Here is a 16,041-nt window from a genome sequence, read left to right as displayed (position 1 = left end):
TGTGTGACTCAAACAAGAGAGTTGAATTAAAGATAAAACAGAGATTCTTTACCGAGTCGTTTTATACAATAGTTTTGTTGTCAAATGTTAAGGTGGGATTATCAAATAAGTGCTGGTGTCTAGCAGGACCGATAATCAACATTTCCATTTTCTTAGCGTTAAGATGCAAAAAGTTAGCGGACATCCATTGTTTGATTTCATTTAGACACGCCTCCAGATGACTACAATCTGGCGTGTTGGTCAGTTTTCGGAGCATGTAGAGTTGGGTGTCATCAGCATAACAGTGAAAGCTAACACCGTATTTGCGTGTGATGTAACCTAGCGGCAGCATGTAGATGCTGAAGAGTGCAGGGCCAAGAATCAAACCCTGTGGAACTCCGCATGTTACCTTAACATACTCCGAGGTCACGTTGTTAAGGGAGACGCACTGCATCCTGTCAGTAAGATAGGAGTTAAACCAAGAAAAGGCCAAGTCTGACATAGCAATGTGTGACCTCACACGTGCTAATAGAATGTGATGATCGAAGGTATCGAAAGCAGCGCTAAGATCAAGCAGCAACACTGATGATGCATAAGCATCCATAGTTAGCTATTGATCATTGGTCATTTTTGCGAGGGCTGTCTCCGTAGAGTGATTTGCCCTGAATCCGGACTGAAAGGTTTCACAGAGATTGTTAGACGCATAGTGTTATTTTAGCTGCTGTGCAACTATTTTTTTGTGGACTTTCGAGATAAAGGGAAGGTGGGTCAGAATTGAGGTTATGTAGAGCAGAGGATGAATAACCATTGTTTTGAATGCTAAGGGAACAGTACCAGAGGAAAGTGATAACTTAATAATATTTAACACTGATGGTCCTAATATTACAAACAGCCCCTTGATCATTTTCCCAGGAAGTGGGTCAAGTAAACATGTTGGTTTTGTCCCATTTAAGCGCTACAAGTTCCTTTAATGCAATTTCTTCAAAAAGAGAGATCATTTTGGAGAGCAATATCTGTCGTAAGTATATTAGTATCTACGTTAATAGACCCAAATAGAGCTGGGACGGGTTGTCTTTATTGTCCTTTTTAATGAGTTTAATTTTCTTACTAAATAACTGCATAAAGTCATCAGCCGAGGGGGTGGAGCTACTTTTAATCAGGATACAATTTAAAAAAAACAAAATTAAAAGGTTTAATGGAATAATACATTATCATACTAAGAATGTGTTCGGAAATGGATGATTGATTTAAACATTTTAGAAAAATGCATGTAATTTCATCTACTGACAACAAAATTTGGAAACATGTCAATAAGATGCATTGTTTGAGTGAACATTGCTAAAAAACCAAACCCTTCTTTTTCCTGTGTTCAGGATTTATGTAACGCGGATGATCCTTGTGATGAATTCACATCGCGGCACAGCCTTGAATGGAAGTTCCTGTTTCTAGATCACAGGTACAGTAAATCATGTTATCGACTTCAATAATCATTTAGCGCTCTGGGTTTCTACACACTAAATATTAACTACTCATTGTGTTTTTCTTTCAGAGCTTCTCCAATCATTGGATATTTACCCTTTGAGGTTCTAGGAACGTCTGGCTATGATTACTATCACGTGGATGACTTGGAGCTTATAGCGCAATGTCATAAACAACGTAAGTAACTCAGTCAGGTTCTTTCTTATAAAACCTAAATGGTGCATTTTGTTGTAGTCCGAGAGCAGAGCAATTCTGTAGTTAGTAAACCTGAACTAGGGCTGGGAAATTTATTGAAAAATTATCGTCAGCTTTTAACCAGCAGAAAACTGCTGTGTTGATTACAGTCCTTAACTAGGCAAGATGTACAAAATACTTGGGTGACTTACACGTTGACATTTTCTCCCTAGTGATGCAGTTTGGAAAAGGTAAATCGTGCTACTATCGCTTTCTGACAAAGGGTCAGCAGTGGATTTGGTTGCGGACGCACTACTACATCACGTATCACCAGTGGAACTCCAAACCTGAGTTCATCGTGTGTACTCACACTGTTGTCAGGTGAGTTCATTTTGTTCTCTTCCAATAATAATGTGTACGCTTACTCGATCTCCTGGGATTGAAGAAGCTTATGAGACGTGTCTCGGCCTGGAGGAGCACCATGACTAACACTCTTCTTGGAATTCAGTTATGCTGAAGTGCGAGCTGAAAGGAGGCGAGCGTTTGGCCTTGAGGAGCTATCTCCACCTGAAATTGCTCCCTCTTCTGTGAAGGTAAAAGTCCACATTTTTCCCCGTTGGATAATAGAAAATAACAGACTTGCACCCTTTGTTTGGTTCCTTTTTAAGGCCCAGGAACTGTACTTGGACATGTGCTGCACATTGGACCCACCACAGGACAGAAACAGCGGTGCACGTTCAGTATCCTCCCACAGCTCCCGGAAGTCCTCCCACACAGCCCTGTCAGATTCTGCATGTGAGTCATCCTCAGCTCGTCTCATTCAATACTGTGTCTACAGGAGCCCACAGCCTGCTCCTGTGTGGTGGCAGCATCTGATGCGTTACCAGCTTGAAAGCTGGGATCCTGCTTCTGATAGATAATTGAATAACCTTTTATTTATTTTATCTTTGAAGGGGAACTGCACTTTTTTATTTTGCCTATCAGTCACAAATCCCTATGTGAGAAGTCACATTTTTTTTATGCATTCTATATTGGATATAAGCGCTAGAAAGAGGTGGCTTCAAATGCAGGTCATGGGAATTCAATCTATTTGGCCTATAAAGCACTCTAAAATACATCCAAAAACCTCAATCAACATTTAATATACATGCTCTTAAGTATATTTGTCATTTAGTCACAGGTACATTCATAATCCATCCATCCATTTTCTACCGCTTATTCCCTTTGGGGTCGCGGGGGGCGCTGGTGCCTATCTCAGCGACAATCGGGCGGAAGGCGGGGTACACCCTGGACATTCATAATAAGTTGTAATTTTTACGTATTTTGGTAATTTTAAGCATTACGGTGCCACATCACAACAGACTTTATGAAAGCCAATGATGACTACTTTGGGAAAAAAATGATGATCCAGAACCTTATATTTTTGAGGAGTTTAAACTACAAGTGTTGGACACCGAGTGCTAAGCAGATCCAGCTGTAGTGAAACACTGAGCATAATGTAGCAGTATTGCTAAGTGCGACAGAAAAGAAACCTTAAAGCATGTAATGTGACGCTGGCACAAGCTCAATCAATTCTTCACCCTCATTAGACCCAAATGGAGAGACCTAAAGAGACCAAAAAAAAAAATAAAGACAGGAAATACAAACTATAAAGATTATAAAACAATTACTTGCTGTGCAATGTCTGCTCTCCCAGGGAAGCCAACTGATTGGATGTTTATATCTTTCACAAGACCTGTTTCGATAAAAGCAGTTCCTTGGCTCTTATAAAACCAATGTTGATATGCAGGTAATGACATGTAAAAGGATTATTGTTACTGGTTTGGGTGTTTTTTAGGGGGCTTTTTAGGCAGAATAGATGACTCCCAATAGCTGCATTGTTGGCTGTCTAGTGTGAGACGTATTTTTCAATTTAGAATAAACAAAAATGAGAGAGAGGTGTGTTCTTGTTTCACATAGATTGTGAATGATAGGCCTTTTTTTAAAGTGCAGTTCTCCTTTAAAAGGTATTGTTCATTAGTTAAAACAACTGTGCCCAAACTAGAAAACCGAAATCCAAAAAACCTTGAAAAATCATGCATTTTCAGGGATGTGCCGCTCAATCGGCCACTGATCTGTATTGTACGATTTTCGTGAGAAAGTGTGAGATCGCTGTTGCCGAATAATGCCTGCAAATGTCAATCCCAAACGTCTCTGGCTGACACTGTTTATTTTTAGTCCCCTGGCTGAAAAGGTAGCAGCTAATTATTTGTCCCTTTACACAGTGTAGAGCCGCTCCCCTGAGTTAATAATCATTGTGGAAAATACAATGTATTTCTTAATATCTTGAGTGTTATTATCGCTAGAGAACACCGATAACAAGCCATGAGCAGACAGACATGTTAATAACTAACCAAACCGCTAAGCTAGCTGTATATCTACACCAAGAAATAATTGCTCAGAAACGTTTAGGAATTTTGCTAAAACCTTGTTAAAGCAGAGTGCAAACAGACATTAACAGGCAATAAACAAGTATATTTTAATTTTAATTTTAAATTTTTATTACATATTCTAACTTTTTTTTTTTTTATTTAGTTGTTTTTATAGCACTTTGAGATTTTAACAAATGTAATTAATTTTTATTATTTTTAGATTAGTCTGAGTCAAAAGAGGGGATTATATAGGAACTATCAGCATTGTCACAGTCAGTACACAACACATAAGAGGAGGGCCGATCAGTCTATTGCTGGTCTATTGTGTACTATTGACTTTGTTTTGTCCAACTAATTGTATCTAATAATAGGGAACTAATTTAAATATTGTGTTAATATTGTTAAACTGTCAATAGCATACATTGAAAAATGTAATCTGATCAAAAATCGGTTGATCTCATTCTTATTTGATTGCAATCGGCAGCATATAACCCTGATTAGAACGTCCCTCAAATTACTATTAACTTAATTTGGTCGCAATTCAATTTAAAAAATGCGGCTGGATGAATTTATTTTTAAATAGAACTGTCCTGCATCAGTGAATGACTCATTGTCCATTAAGCAGTAAGAAGTCTGCTAATTTTACAGAAAAATGATCAAAGAAAAACCATATTTTTGGCTTTTTAAAATTGTATTTAATTAATGGTAATTCATTTTCCCTAATTGATGGGTTTTTTTTTTGCATTTCAATGAAACATTCAGCCCCAAACCAAAAATGGTAAAGTCAAGTCTTACATGTTCCCACATAAACCATGAAGTAATCTGCTAACATACTGTAATAATATGTCTTGCTTTTTTTGTTCAAGGAATTGATCGAATAGTTTTCTTTACGAGTCACAGCCTTATCCCAGAACTATGAATGGTTTGATTTCTCATCTTCTTCCATTCTCCCATTGAAAGCAAACCTTAAGTGGAACCATTAGCTTACTGTTCCTCAGTAAATTTCCGACCTAATCATACGCGGCTGATTCTACGTTTCCAATGCTTACTTTAGCTAATCTTGTTTATTTTAGCCTGAGCTGGCAAAGACTGCAGCTGTTCCTCCACCCACCTATTGTCGCCCAACAAACCCCGCCTCATCGTCAGCGTGCCCAATTGTGAACAAGTCACTGCTCATGAAATGCAAATGAAGTTACTCATAGAATACATATTACTCCCGCTTGGCGTATTTAACTGTCTGTGGGTTTTGCACACGAAGCGGAATGGGGCAGCATCCAAGAACGCATGAATCAGCAGTACAGTTATGAAGCAGAAAGGAAGTAATTCAGTTCACTCTTCAGTTGATAAATGCGTAGTACAATGAATGACACTACAGTTTTCTGACACAGGATATTAACTCCTACTTGACTCACAACATAGCTGCATGTTTTTTTATTTATTTTTTGACATATCTACAAGGACAAACCCTGATACTAGCCTCACTGGATACTCCTATCAATCTGATAAAAGGATATAAAGCAAGAGGATAAAAATAGTCTGTTTTTGACCATCTCTTGTAGATATAGTGTAACCGAAATAGAGCTTGATAAAAAGAAAAGGAAGTGCAGTCATTTTTTATAGTGAAGTGAAGTGAAGTGAATTATATTTATATAGCGCTTTTCTCTAGTGACTCAAAGCGCTTTACATAGTGAAACCCAATATCTAAGTTACAATTAAACCAGTGTGGGTGGCAGTGGGAGCAGGTGGGTAAAGTGTCTTGCCCAAGGACACAACGGCAGTGACTAGGATGGCGGAAGCGGGAATCAAACCTGCAACCCTCAAGTTGCTGACACGGCCGCTCTACCAACCGAGCTATGCCGGTGTGTCCAGTGTGAAACCATAGCTATTGTGTGATGATAAATATATTGAAAAAAGTGTACCTACAAAAAATTGTGACATTAGTGATACAGTTTTGTTTTTCCAGAAATAATAGTATTGTCATAACATTGCATCGTCAGTAGATCAAATAATTGTAGCAAAACCACTTTTAAAGGGCACAGGATTTTGGAAAAAGCTTGAATATTTCACTTTGTTTTGTGGTCCTTGAACGCATCACAGTGTGCTATGAGACGCACAAGTGAAACCTGTACATGTCTTTCTCCGACGCTGCCACAGCTTAATAAATCCACTAAAAAGACAAACTGCCGTGTGGTTGAACACACATATGTATACATTTGCCACTCAAACCCAGTTAAATCCCAGAAAATGTCTCAACCTTCTGAGAGCCACTTTTTTAAGTCCTCAACCGTCTCGTCACTAAATTGCTGCTCATATCGCTTGTTCACGATATAGAAATATAGCAACAATCGTGCCAGACCTTCTTATTTTCTTCCAGACCCGGTGAGATGTGTGCCAAATCTATTCGTGGCAGTTGAAACAACAAGTAAATAAATGTATGTAAAACACACATTTGTGTAAGTCACGATACCATCACTATAGTTTTAGAGTTATCTCAAAGCAATTACGTGTTGATAGATTGGAAGAAAAACGATGACAATATTCTCTCGAAGCGTTGGTTGAAACATTGGACCGTCAATTAAAATATGTATGCAACTTACAATAAACCATCAAATATGACCTAAGAACAAATCAAAATCTGGATTTTTGATAAAATATCAACATTCACGAAGCGATACTGTTGAAATTTGGTCCTACGACCAATGCAATTTATGAGCACACTTCAGACGACTTTTAACTGTGTGTGTACGCAGCGCTCATATTCATAACAGCCCGTGACGTCACGCGTACACGTCATCATTACGCGACATTTTCAAGAAAAAAGTCCCGGGAAAATTAAAATTGGAATTTAGTAAACTAAAAAGCCCGTACTGGCATGTGTTGCAATGTTAATATTTCATCATTGATGTATAAACTATCAGACTGCGTGGTGGGTAGTAGTGGGTTTCAGTAGGCCTTTAAAGTACATATTTTAAAATAAACAAATACTTCTCTGACAATGTCAGACTAGCAGTGAGCTTTATTATTTTTGTGAAGGTAGCCTTATTGATACAGCTCTTGTACTGTATTGGATGTCTTGGTGTACAACTGTACATAATAAAGTGGCCTTTTTCTTCTTTTCAAAATACTTTACAAAGTGTGTTTGAGAGAAATGTGTCTTTCTTGTGCAGCAGCAACAAACTCGTACACAGAAACATGCACGCCGTCATGGCAGGCTGCGTCTATCGGCTCCGAGAGAACGCCGGCCAGACAAGCTGGGAGTTCAAAGGTCAGTTTATACATTGCCCGTGTGTGTCTCTACAGATAACTACAAAAATAACTGAGTGGGGGAAACAACTAGATAATATTTTAAAGGCTATTTGTGAAACATTTCTCATTTCATCTTGTAGAATTTGACCCAAAGACAAAATTCCTTTGACCTGGTCCCCCAAATGAGCCTCCCTGTTTCCCCTCCCTGCAGCAAGCACTCAGTGATGGTTAGTGTTTAGACTTCCCTTCCTGTCATTTGTCTTCTTTTCTTTTGTTTGTCTGCACAATTGCAAGAGCTGTTTCTGTGTGTGTTTCCTCTGCGTACATCGCCTCAAGGTTATAGGCTTAACTGTGCAAGTCAACATTCTTTAGATAACCTCTACTTTAAATGCTGGTTCTGGCATGTTGTCTCAGCCACACTACATCTTTTGTATAGAGAGGCATTTTTGCAAAGAAGGTATCTTCTAATATTAAGTTTTGTGTATTTTCCAGCAGCAGCAGCGGTCACCGTCATCATCTGTGTTCCAACTGCAGCAGCCTCAGCTTGGTGTCATGAACCAGCTGAAGGAGCAATTGGAGGAGCGGACACGCATCCTGCAGGCTGACATTAAGACGCAGCAGCAGGAGCTCCACGACATCAAGGAGAAGCTTCACCTTGCTAATCTTCAGGTAACTTTTAACTAAATAACAAGCTAGACACCTGAAAGCAGGTCAGCGTTCTAAAAATGAGTACAGTACTGCACTGAACTAAAATGTAGGTGACTACAATAATGTAGGATGTGTATTGGCACTTATGGGTTGATAAAATCATTGGCAATGTTTATACAGATGCCTAGATTTCTTATGTATTTTACACAGTATATCCCACAGTCTCAGTGCAGTAATTACATGTGTACGTAACACATGCAGGCGCATTAGCTTTTAGGTGTTGTAAGCTAATAATAGCAATTTGTATAGTTGGATATTACTTTGATTCCTTCAGGAAAATTAAAATTCCAGCAGCAGTGTACAGAGTTGAGATAATTTAAAAAGTAAAAAGTAAATAATAGGGGTATTAATGGAAACATATAGAAAAATATTACAATAAGAATGCAAATAAAAAGCAACAATGGGAATAAAAATATGACAATAAAATAAGAATATAACAAGAGAAACTAGGCAGTAGTGACCGTGTTATGAAAAAGTATTGCACTGTTATTGTTTTGGATCCCCTGTTATCCTAGTACCCCCCACTCCTCTCCCCAGAGAGGAGTTGTACAGTCTAATGGCATGTGGGACAAAGGTGTTTTTTAGTCTATTAGTCCTGCACTTGGGATGAAGCAGTCTAGCACTGAACAGGCTCCTCTGGCTACTGATAACGCAATGCAGAGGGGGACTGGCATCATCCAGGATGCTCGCTAGTTTGTCCACAGTCCTCTTCTCTGCCACCGTCACCAGTGAGTCCAGTTTTATTCCGATGAGCGTTAGCTGTCACTGAGTGTATATTCTATCACAACAACATGACTGCAATTTGTTTGTTGCTTCTTTTGAACTGCTTTTGTATGAGTGCACGCATTTCCTGCGTGTACATGTTGACAAGACAGAGTGAGTGACTGCCGTAAACACCAATCTTTTTATTACAGCCGGTAAAATAATGTATTACATTAACTTTGTACGTGTGAAAATATTGTCAAACAAATGTGTTCTGTTTAACCACTAATGGTAACATAAGCCAGCCAGTGGTGTTATTGTTATTTTTTGCATAGAAAAATTTAACTGTGAGGAAGTTGCAAACAGCACCTTTAATTTGTCGTTTAATAAAAAAAATCTAAATTCACACGACAAATACAAATTACGTTTGTGTAGAACACAGTCTTTCTAAACAACTGCCAATTTACTTCCCATGTGGAGTGTATTCAACATTTCCCATTTCCAACTGTGGTAAATGGGCATTATACAGTAACGAGTGGCCCCACCATGGGGAGGCGCATTAAATAGAGAATTATTGTCTTTGTACAGATAGAATACTTGATAGAGCTCCAGTAATGGGTCTCATTAGGTTGTGCAAGTGTACCTAATAACATGCCAGCTGTGTTAATTAGACATGTGATGCAGTAAGCCTCCATTACCTAACCTCCCACAGGAACAGGGAAATGGCCCCACCAAGAGGCAGCATACAAACCTAGTGACCCACATTCAGTCTTGCTTGTTACACAAACGTTTAGCTTGACACAGAAGGCACTCAGGAAACACACTTAGTATTCCATGTGAGTGACAGTTGTTTTCTTTCTGTTAGATGTTGCTACAGCAGCCTGTCCACAATGAATTTGGCCAACATCCCCAGCAGCAGGGCCCAGGCAGGCCCAGCTCGCAGAGCCAATCAGGCGTCATCAGGCAGCTCCCAAGCCACCCGAAAGCACCCTCATGCGGGGCTAACAGTTCGTCCCCTCATTCGCTGCTGAGGGAGAACAGCTCTCCCTCATCAACACAAGTACACAAAACAAACTGAGCAACACTCAATCTTGATTTGAAACATTATGAAGGTTTTTGACCGTTTCTCTCCAACAGAGGATCTCGCGGAGCGGCCAGGTGCAGTCAGTGAGTTTGCCGATGCAGACCAACACGAGTCTGACCATGCCCTTCTATAGCAACCCCATGATGTTCTCTCAGACCAACACCAGGCCTCTACACGATCCAAACCAAAGACAGACGGACAGCAGCGAGTTTAACCAAGATGGACAACTTCGGTGAGAGCCAAAAACACACAAAACACAAACAGAACATACGCACATTTTGTTGAAATCCACTCAGAGGTTAAAGTTCACCAACTGCCATCATATTAAAATCAATACCAATATTACTACAACAGTCAGTTTGGAAAAACACTTATTTTTCACTTGAACACCAACAATTTCCACATCTCTTTTCAAGAATCTATAAAACCTTGCTAGTTGTAATACGATCGCTGTCAATGTTCCATGTCCACTGTGTAAAGTATGAGTGCAGTGGAAGCATACACTGACCTAAATGTGTGTATGTATATATGTATATATATATATATATATATATATATATATATATATATATATATATATATAAATATATATACACACACATAAATAAATACACACATATATATATATATATATATACACACACAAATATGTATATATATACCCATGTATATATATATATACACATACATACATATATATATATTTATATATATATATACATATAATATATATACATACACATACACATATACATATATATATATATATACACACACATATATATAGATATATACTGTATATATATATATATACACACATATATAATAGATATATAAACACACACATACATATATACATACATACAGTGGGGCAAAAGAGTATTTAGTCAGCCACCGATTGTGCAAGTTCTCCCACTTAAAATGATGACAGAGGTCTGTAATTTTCATCATAGCTACACTTCAACTGTGAGAGACAGAACGTGAAAAAAAAATCCAGGAATTCACATTGTAGGAATTTGAAATAATTTATTTGTAAATTATGGTGGAAAATAAGTGGTCAATAACAAAAATTCAACTCAATACTTTGTAATATAACCTTTGTTGGCAATAACAGAGGTCAAACGATTACTACTAATAATAATTATAATAATGGATTAGATTTATATCACGCTTTTCTATTACTAGATACTCAAAGCGCTCACAGAGAAGCGGGAACCCATCATTCATTCACACCTGGTGGTGGTAAGCTACATCTGTAGCCACAGCTGCCCTGGGGTAGACTGACGGAAGCGTGGCTGCCAGTTTGCGCCTCTGGCCCCTCCGACCACCACCTACCGTTCATTCATCATTCATTCACCAGTGTGAGCGGCAATTGGGGCAAGGGTAAAGTGTCCTGCCCAAGGACACTGCGGCAGCGATTTGGATGTCAATAGGTGGGAAGCAAACCTGCGACCCTCATGTTTCTGGCACGGCCGCTCTACCCAGTACGCCATGCCGCCTCACTATAGGTCTTTACCAGGTTTGCACACACAGTAGCTGGTATTTTGGCACATTCCTCTATGCAGATCTTCTCGAGAGCAGTGATGTTTTGGGGCTGTCGCCGAACAACACAGACTTTCAACTCCCTCCACAGATTTTCTATGGGGTTGAGGTCTGGAGACTGGCTAGGCCACTCCAGGACTTTCAAATGCTTCTTCCGAAGCCACTCCTTCGTTGCCCGGGCGGTATGTTTGGGATCATTGTCATGCTGGAAAAACCAGCTACGTTTCATCTTCAAAGCCCTCACTGATGGAAGGAGGTTTTGGCTCAAAATCTCGCGATACATGGCCCCATTCCTTCTTTCCTTAACACGGATCAGTCGTTTTGTCCCCTTAGCAGAAAAACAGCCCCAAAGCATGATGTTTCCACCCCCATGCTTCACAGTAGGTTTGGTGTTCTTGGGATGCAACCCAGTATTCTTCTTCCTCCAAACACGACGAGTTGAGTTTATACCAAAAAGTTCTATTTTGGTTTCATCTGACCACATGACATTCTCCCAATCCTCTGCTGTATCATCCATGTGCTCTCTGGCAAACGTCAGACGGGCCTGGACATGCACTGGCTTAAGCAGGGGGACACATCTGGCACTGCAGGATTTGATTATCAGTGGTCTTGTATGTCTTCCATTTTCTGATAATTGCTCCCACAGTTGATTTTTTCACACCAAGCTGCTTGCCTATTGTAGATTCACTCTTCCCAGTCTGGTGCAGGTTTACAATTATTTTCCTGGTGTCCTTCGACAGCTCTTTGGTCTTGGCCATAGTGGAGTTTGGAATCTGACTGTTTGAAGCTGTGGTCAGGTGTCTTTTATACAGATAACGAGTTCAAACAGGTTCCATTTATACAGGTAACGAGTGGAGGACAAAAGAGCTTCTTAAAGAAGAAGTTACAGGTCTGTGAGAGCCAGAGATCTTCCTTGTTTGAAGTGACCAAATACTTATTTTCCACCATAATTTACAAATAAATTCTTGAAAATTGCTACAATGTGAATTCCTGGATTTTTTTGTTCACATTCTGTCTCTCACAGTTGAAGTGTACCTAGGATGAAACTTACAGACCTCTTTCATCATTTTAAGTGGGAGACCTTGCACAATCAGTGGCTGACTAAGTACTTTTTTGCCCCACTGTATGTATATACATGCATATGTATATATACAGTTGTGATCAAAATGATTCAACCCCCTCACAATTTTCTGTGTTTTAGCAAGTTGGATATTTATTCCGTATTTTGTTTATAGTCATATCAAATAAAGATGTGTCAAATACACAAATGCAACTTAAATTGTAACACTGTATTTTACAAAATACCAAAAAAGGACATTTTTCTTAATATCTCCAACCCCCTAGTTACATGCATCTTTAGTACTTAGTAGAACACCCTTTGGCAGTAATTAGCAAAATAGCAAAGACATTACACATTCCAAGAGACAAAGTTGGGAGCATAATTCGCAAGTTTAAAGCTAAAGGCACAGTGAAAACACTACCTGGGCGTGGTAGAAAGAGGATGCTGTATGCAACTGGTGTCCGGTATTTGAAACGTACAGTGGTGAAAAACCCCCGGGTAACAGCTGAGGAACTACAACAGGACATTGCAGAGGGGGGAACGCAGGTTTCGTCCCAGACAATAAGGCGCGCACTAAGAGATGAAGACCTCCATGCTATAACTCCCAGGCGCACCCCACTTCTGACTACCAGGCACAAGAAAAATAGACTCCAGTATGCCAAAAATCATCCGGACGAACCCCAAAGGTTTTGGGAAACTGTTCTATGGAGTGATGAGACAAAACTGGAACTCTTTGGGCCTATGAGTCAACGTTATGTCTGGAGGAGAACAAATGAAGCTTACAGTACAAAGAGAAGAACACCTTGCCTACTGTTAAGCATGGTGGGGGGTCAATCATGCTCTGGGGCTGTTTCTCTGCCTCAGGTACCGGGAATCTCCAGCGCGTTCAAGGCATTGTGAATTCTATTTCCTACCAGTATATATTAGCTGCAAATGTCATGAAGTCAGTGACGAAGCTGAGGCTTGGGAGACGTTGGACCTTCCAACAGGACAACGATCCCAAGCATACCTCCAAATCAACAGAGTGGTTGCAGAAGAAGGGCTGGAAGACTCTGGAGTGGCCTTCACAGTCGCCAGACCTAAATCCTATAGAAAACCTGTGGTGGGACTTGAAGAGGGTAGTTGCAGCACGCAAGCCCAAGAATATGAATGAACTGGAGGCCTTTGCCCAAGAGGAATGGGCTAAAATACCTGTAGATCGTTGATAGAAGCTTGTGTCCGGTTATGTATCACGTTTGAAGGATGTAATTACTGCCAAAGGGTGTTCTACTAAGTACTAAAGATGCATGTAACTAAGGGGTTGAATAATTTAGTCAATGAGATATTAAGAAAAATTTCCTTTTTTTGTTTTTTGTAAAATACAGTGTTACAATTTAAATTGCATTTGTCTATTTGACACATCTTTATTTGATATGACTATAAACAAAATATAAAATAAAGGTCCAACTTGCTAAAACACCAAAATTGTGCGGGGGTTGAATAATTTTGATCACAACTGTAAGTGTTGCCAATCAGCCGATTCACGCAAAATAATTCAAAAAGTCTGGCAAGTTAAGATAATGTGTTATAAAGTAATGGCACAGGCGCACTGTTTCTCTGTAAAATACATAAATAAAGGAAATCCTTTGTTTTTATAGGCAGACCACCAATTGGTTCTCCACTGATCAGAATCGCCTGATTTTCATAAAGTCCTGATTGTCATTGACAATTAATACCTTTTGATGCTGATCACCTCCGGCTATTGTATCTTTTCTTAGTACCCCAGCTGACAAGCTAGCAGCTAATAGTGTATATCCATACAAAGTATGGAACCGCTCCCCAAAGTTTATAATAACTACCTCCATTATGACAACGAAACTGCATTTCTTTAGTATCCTAAAGGAGAACAATTATGTAAAACCCACTTTTCTTACCTATTGGTACATGTTTTTGTGTATTTGGGATCTGCATAACTACCAACAATTTGAAATCAAACCATGGAAGCATAAACTACAACAAAGATGGCGGTGAGAAGACGCATTCAAAGTGCAGGCATATAAATAAGACCGCCCACAAAACAGCAAATCTCAAAGAGAAGGTCAGAAAGCGGACTGTAAAACATAATATATGCTATATTTTGACCAAATAACCAGCATTACATGTTATGTAAACTACAAAGAAGTGTTTTGAATGTAGAAAAAAAATATTGTATGACCGGTATTGGAATCAGCAGCATTAAACTTTAACAGAACAACACTAGTGGATATTGATACTGAATTACAAACGATAATGAACCTGAATCTTGTTTCTAATGATTACACAAAAGTGAGCCACAAGGTTATTGAATCTTTTTGGATGAGTTATGTTAGCATGGATCATAGTTGTAATGAATTTAACCCATAAGAGTCCAATTTATGTTCATTTGCAGCAGCATGCTCCTCAACCAGCCAATGCAGACACTGGTTCCCACCAGCAGCGGGTCCTCGCAGCCTTCCCAGCAGTGCAACATGGGCATTCCCCAGACCCTGTGAGAACTCACTGACTCTCTCACATCTCTTCTGACGTGTCCACCCATGCCTGACCTCTCGCTCGTTCCATCCCTAAAGATACACCTTGGATCAGCAGATCATCACGCCTTCGTTCTCCATGCAACAGGTCAACTGCAACGCCGTGCTCGTGCCCTCTCAGGTCTTCACGTCGCCCATCATGATCCCGCACAACAGTTTCATCTCCCACCAGTCGCAGTCAAGCTACCAGGCTCAGCCTCAAGCCTCACATCACTCCCTACAGCTGCAGCAGCCTCAGCAGTTTTTTCAGGTGTCCTATTCAGATAGCTTTTATTGTTACTGATTTCTTCAATAGTCTTATTGTGGATTTGTAATGTTCAAGGCATCACTGGCGTCACCACAGCAATAGACAACTGCATTTTGCACAGGCAGTTAAATAGTTGTCCTGTATAGAGTATCTGCAGCTTTAAGTGAATCAAATTTAAGACTTTTTATCATCGTGGCTAGCTAAACTCTGCTCTAACCAGTTCACTAGCTGGTTGTCCTACATGAATTCTGACCAGGCTACACAGATATTTTTTATTTTTTTTGCTATCTAGTTGATAATAGCACAGTCAGAAATTGAAACATTGAAAGGGAAGAAACAAATAATTATAATTATATCAGAGCTTCAATATTTGTATTTAAGACTTTAACAGGATTTTTATGGAATTTCTCCCTACTTAGCGAAAATTCATTTACTGCGGTCAATCAACAGCAATAAATGAGGAAATACTGTATTGTTAAATATTTGACATACAAAACTGAGCATTATAGAAGCATATATCTAATATTGGATCTTATTAAGTTGTGCATGTGAAGCCAACAAAATCGAGTGGTATCTCAGTATTCACACTACCCACCAGTCGTTTGATTTGGTTTTTCGTATGCGATTTCGGTTACCGCGTGTCCAAACATTGCGCGTAACAAACTGCCGTATTAACTCAACTTACGAGCACATTGCATTCCACAACAGAGCTTGTAACTCAAAATACTCTTATCTAAAAGTAGCGCCGCATATTTAAATGAATTGAAATGAATTTAAAACAGTTTTAACGTAAACATTTAAAAAAAAAAAAAAACTTTTAGATAAGAAATAGTTTGAAAAACATTTCCAAAGCACTACAAACA

The 16,041-nt window shown here is 39.2% G+C and overlaps 1 protein-coding gene across 9 annotated transcripts in view; it reads left to right on the top strand.

The window, feature by feature from the left end:
* Window positions 1–16,041, top strand: part of LOC133550663 (neuronal PAS domain-containing protein 2-like) — a 126,929-nt gene that overhangs the window by 105,393 nt on the left and 5,495 nt on the right. For 2 of the 9 annotated variants that reach the window (XM_061896596.1, XM_061896597.1), the window contains exons 10-21: window positions 1,353–1,435; window positions 1,529–1,635; window positions 1,866–2,013; window positions 2,141–2,225; window positions 2,301–2,427; window positions 7,211–7,308; window positions 7,430–7,516; window positions 7,782–7,958; window positions 9,565–9,759; window positions 9,837–10,015; window positions 14,793–14,891; window positions 14,971–15,181. In XM_061896596.1, coding sequence (XP_061752580.1) covers window positions 1,353–1,435; window positions 1,529–1,635; window positions 1,866–2,013; window positions 2,141–2,225; window positions 2,301–2,427; window positions 7,211–7,308; window positions 7,430–7,516; window positions 7,782–7,958; window positions 9,565–9,759; window positions 9,837–10,015; window positions 14,793–14,891; window positions 14,971–15,181 — 1,596 coding nt within the window. The remainder of the gene's footprint in view (window positions 1–1,352; window positions 1,436–1,528; window positions 1,636–1,865; window positions 2,014–2,140; window positions 2,226–2,300; window positions 2,428–7,210; window positions 7,309–7,429; window positions 7,517–7,781; window positions 7,959–9,564; window positions 9,760–9,836; window positions 10,016–14,792; window positions 14,892–14,970; window positions 15,182–16,041) is intronic. The other 7 variants (XM_061896603.1, XM_061896602.1, XM_061896600.1 and 4 more) reach the window with 7 other exon arrangements.

Source organism: Nerophis ophidion, linkage group LG04 (assembly GCF_033978795.1).
Source record: "Nerophis ophidion isolate RoL-2023_Sa linkage group LG04, RoL_Noph_v1.0, whole genome shotgun sequence".
Taxonomy (NCBI): Eukaryota; Metazoa; Chordata; class Actinopteri; order Syngnathiformes; family Syngnathidae; genus Nerophis; species Nerophis ophidion.
The sequence above is the reverse complement of the archived record's forward strand: the minus strand, read 5'-3'. Positions and strand labels throughout refer to the sequence as shown.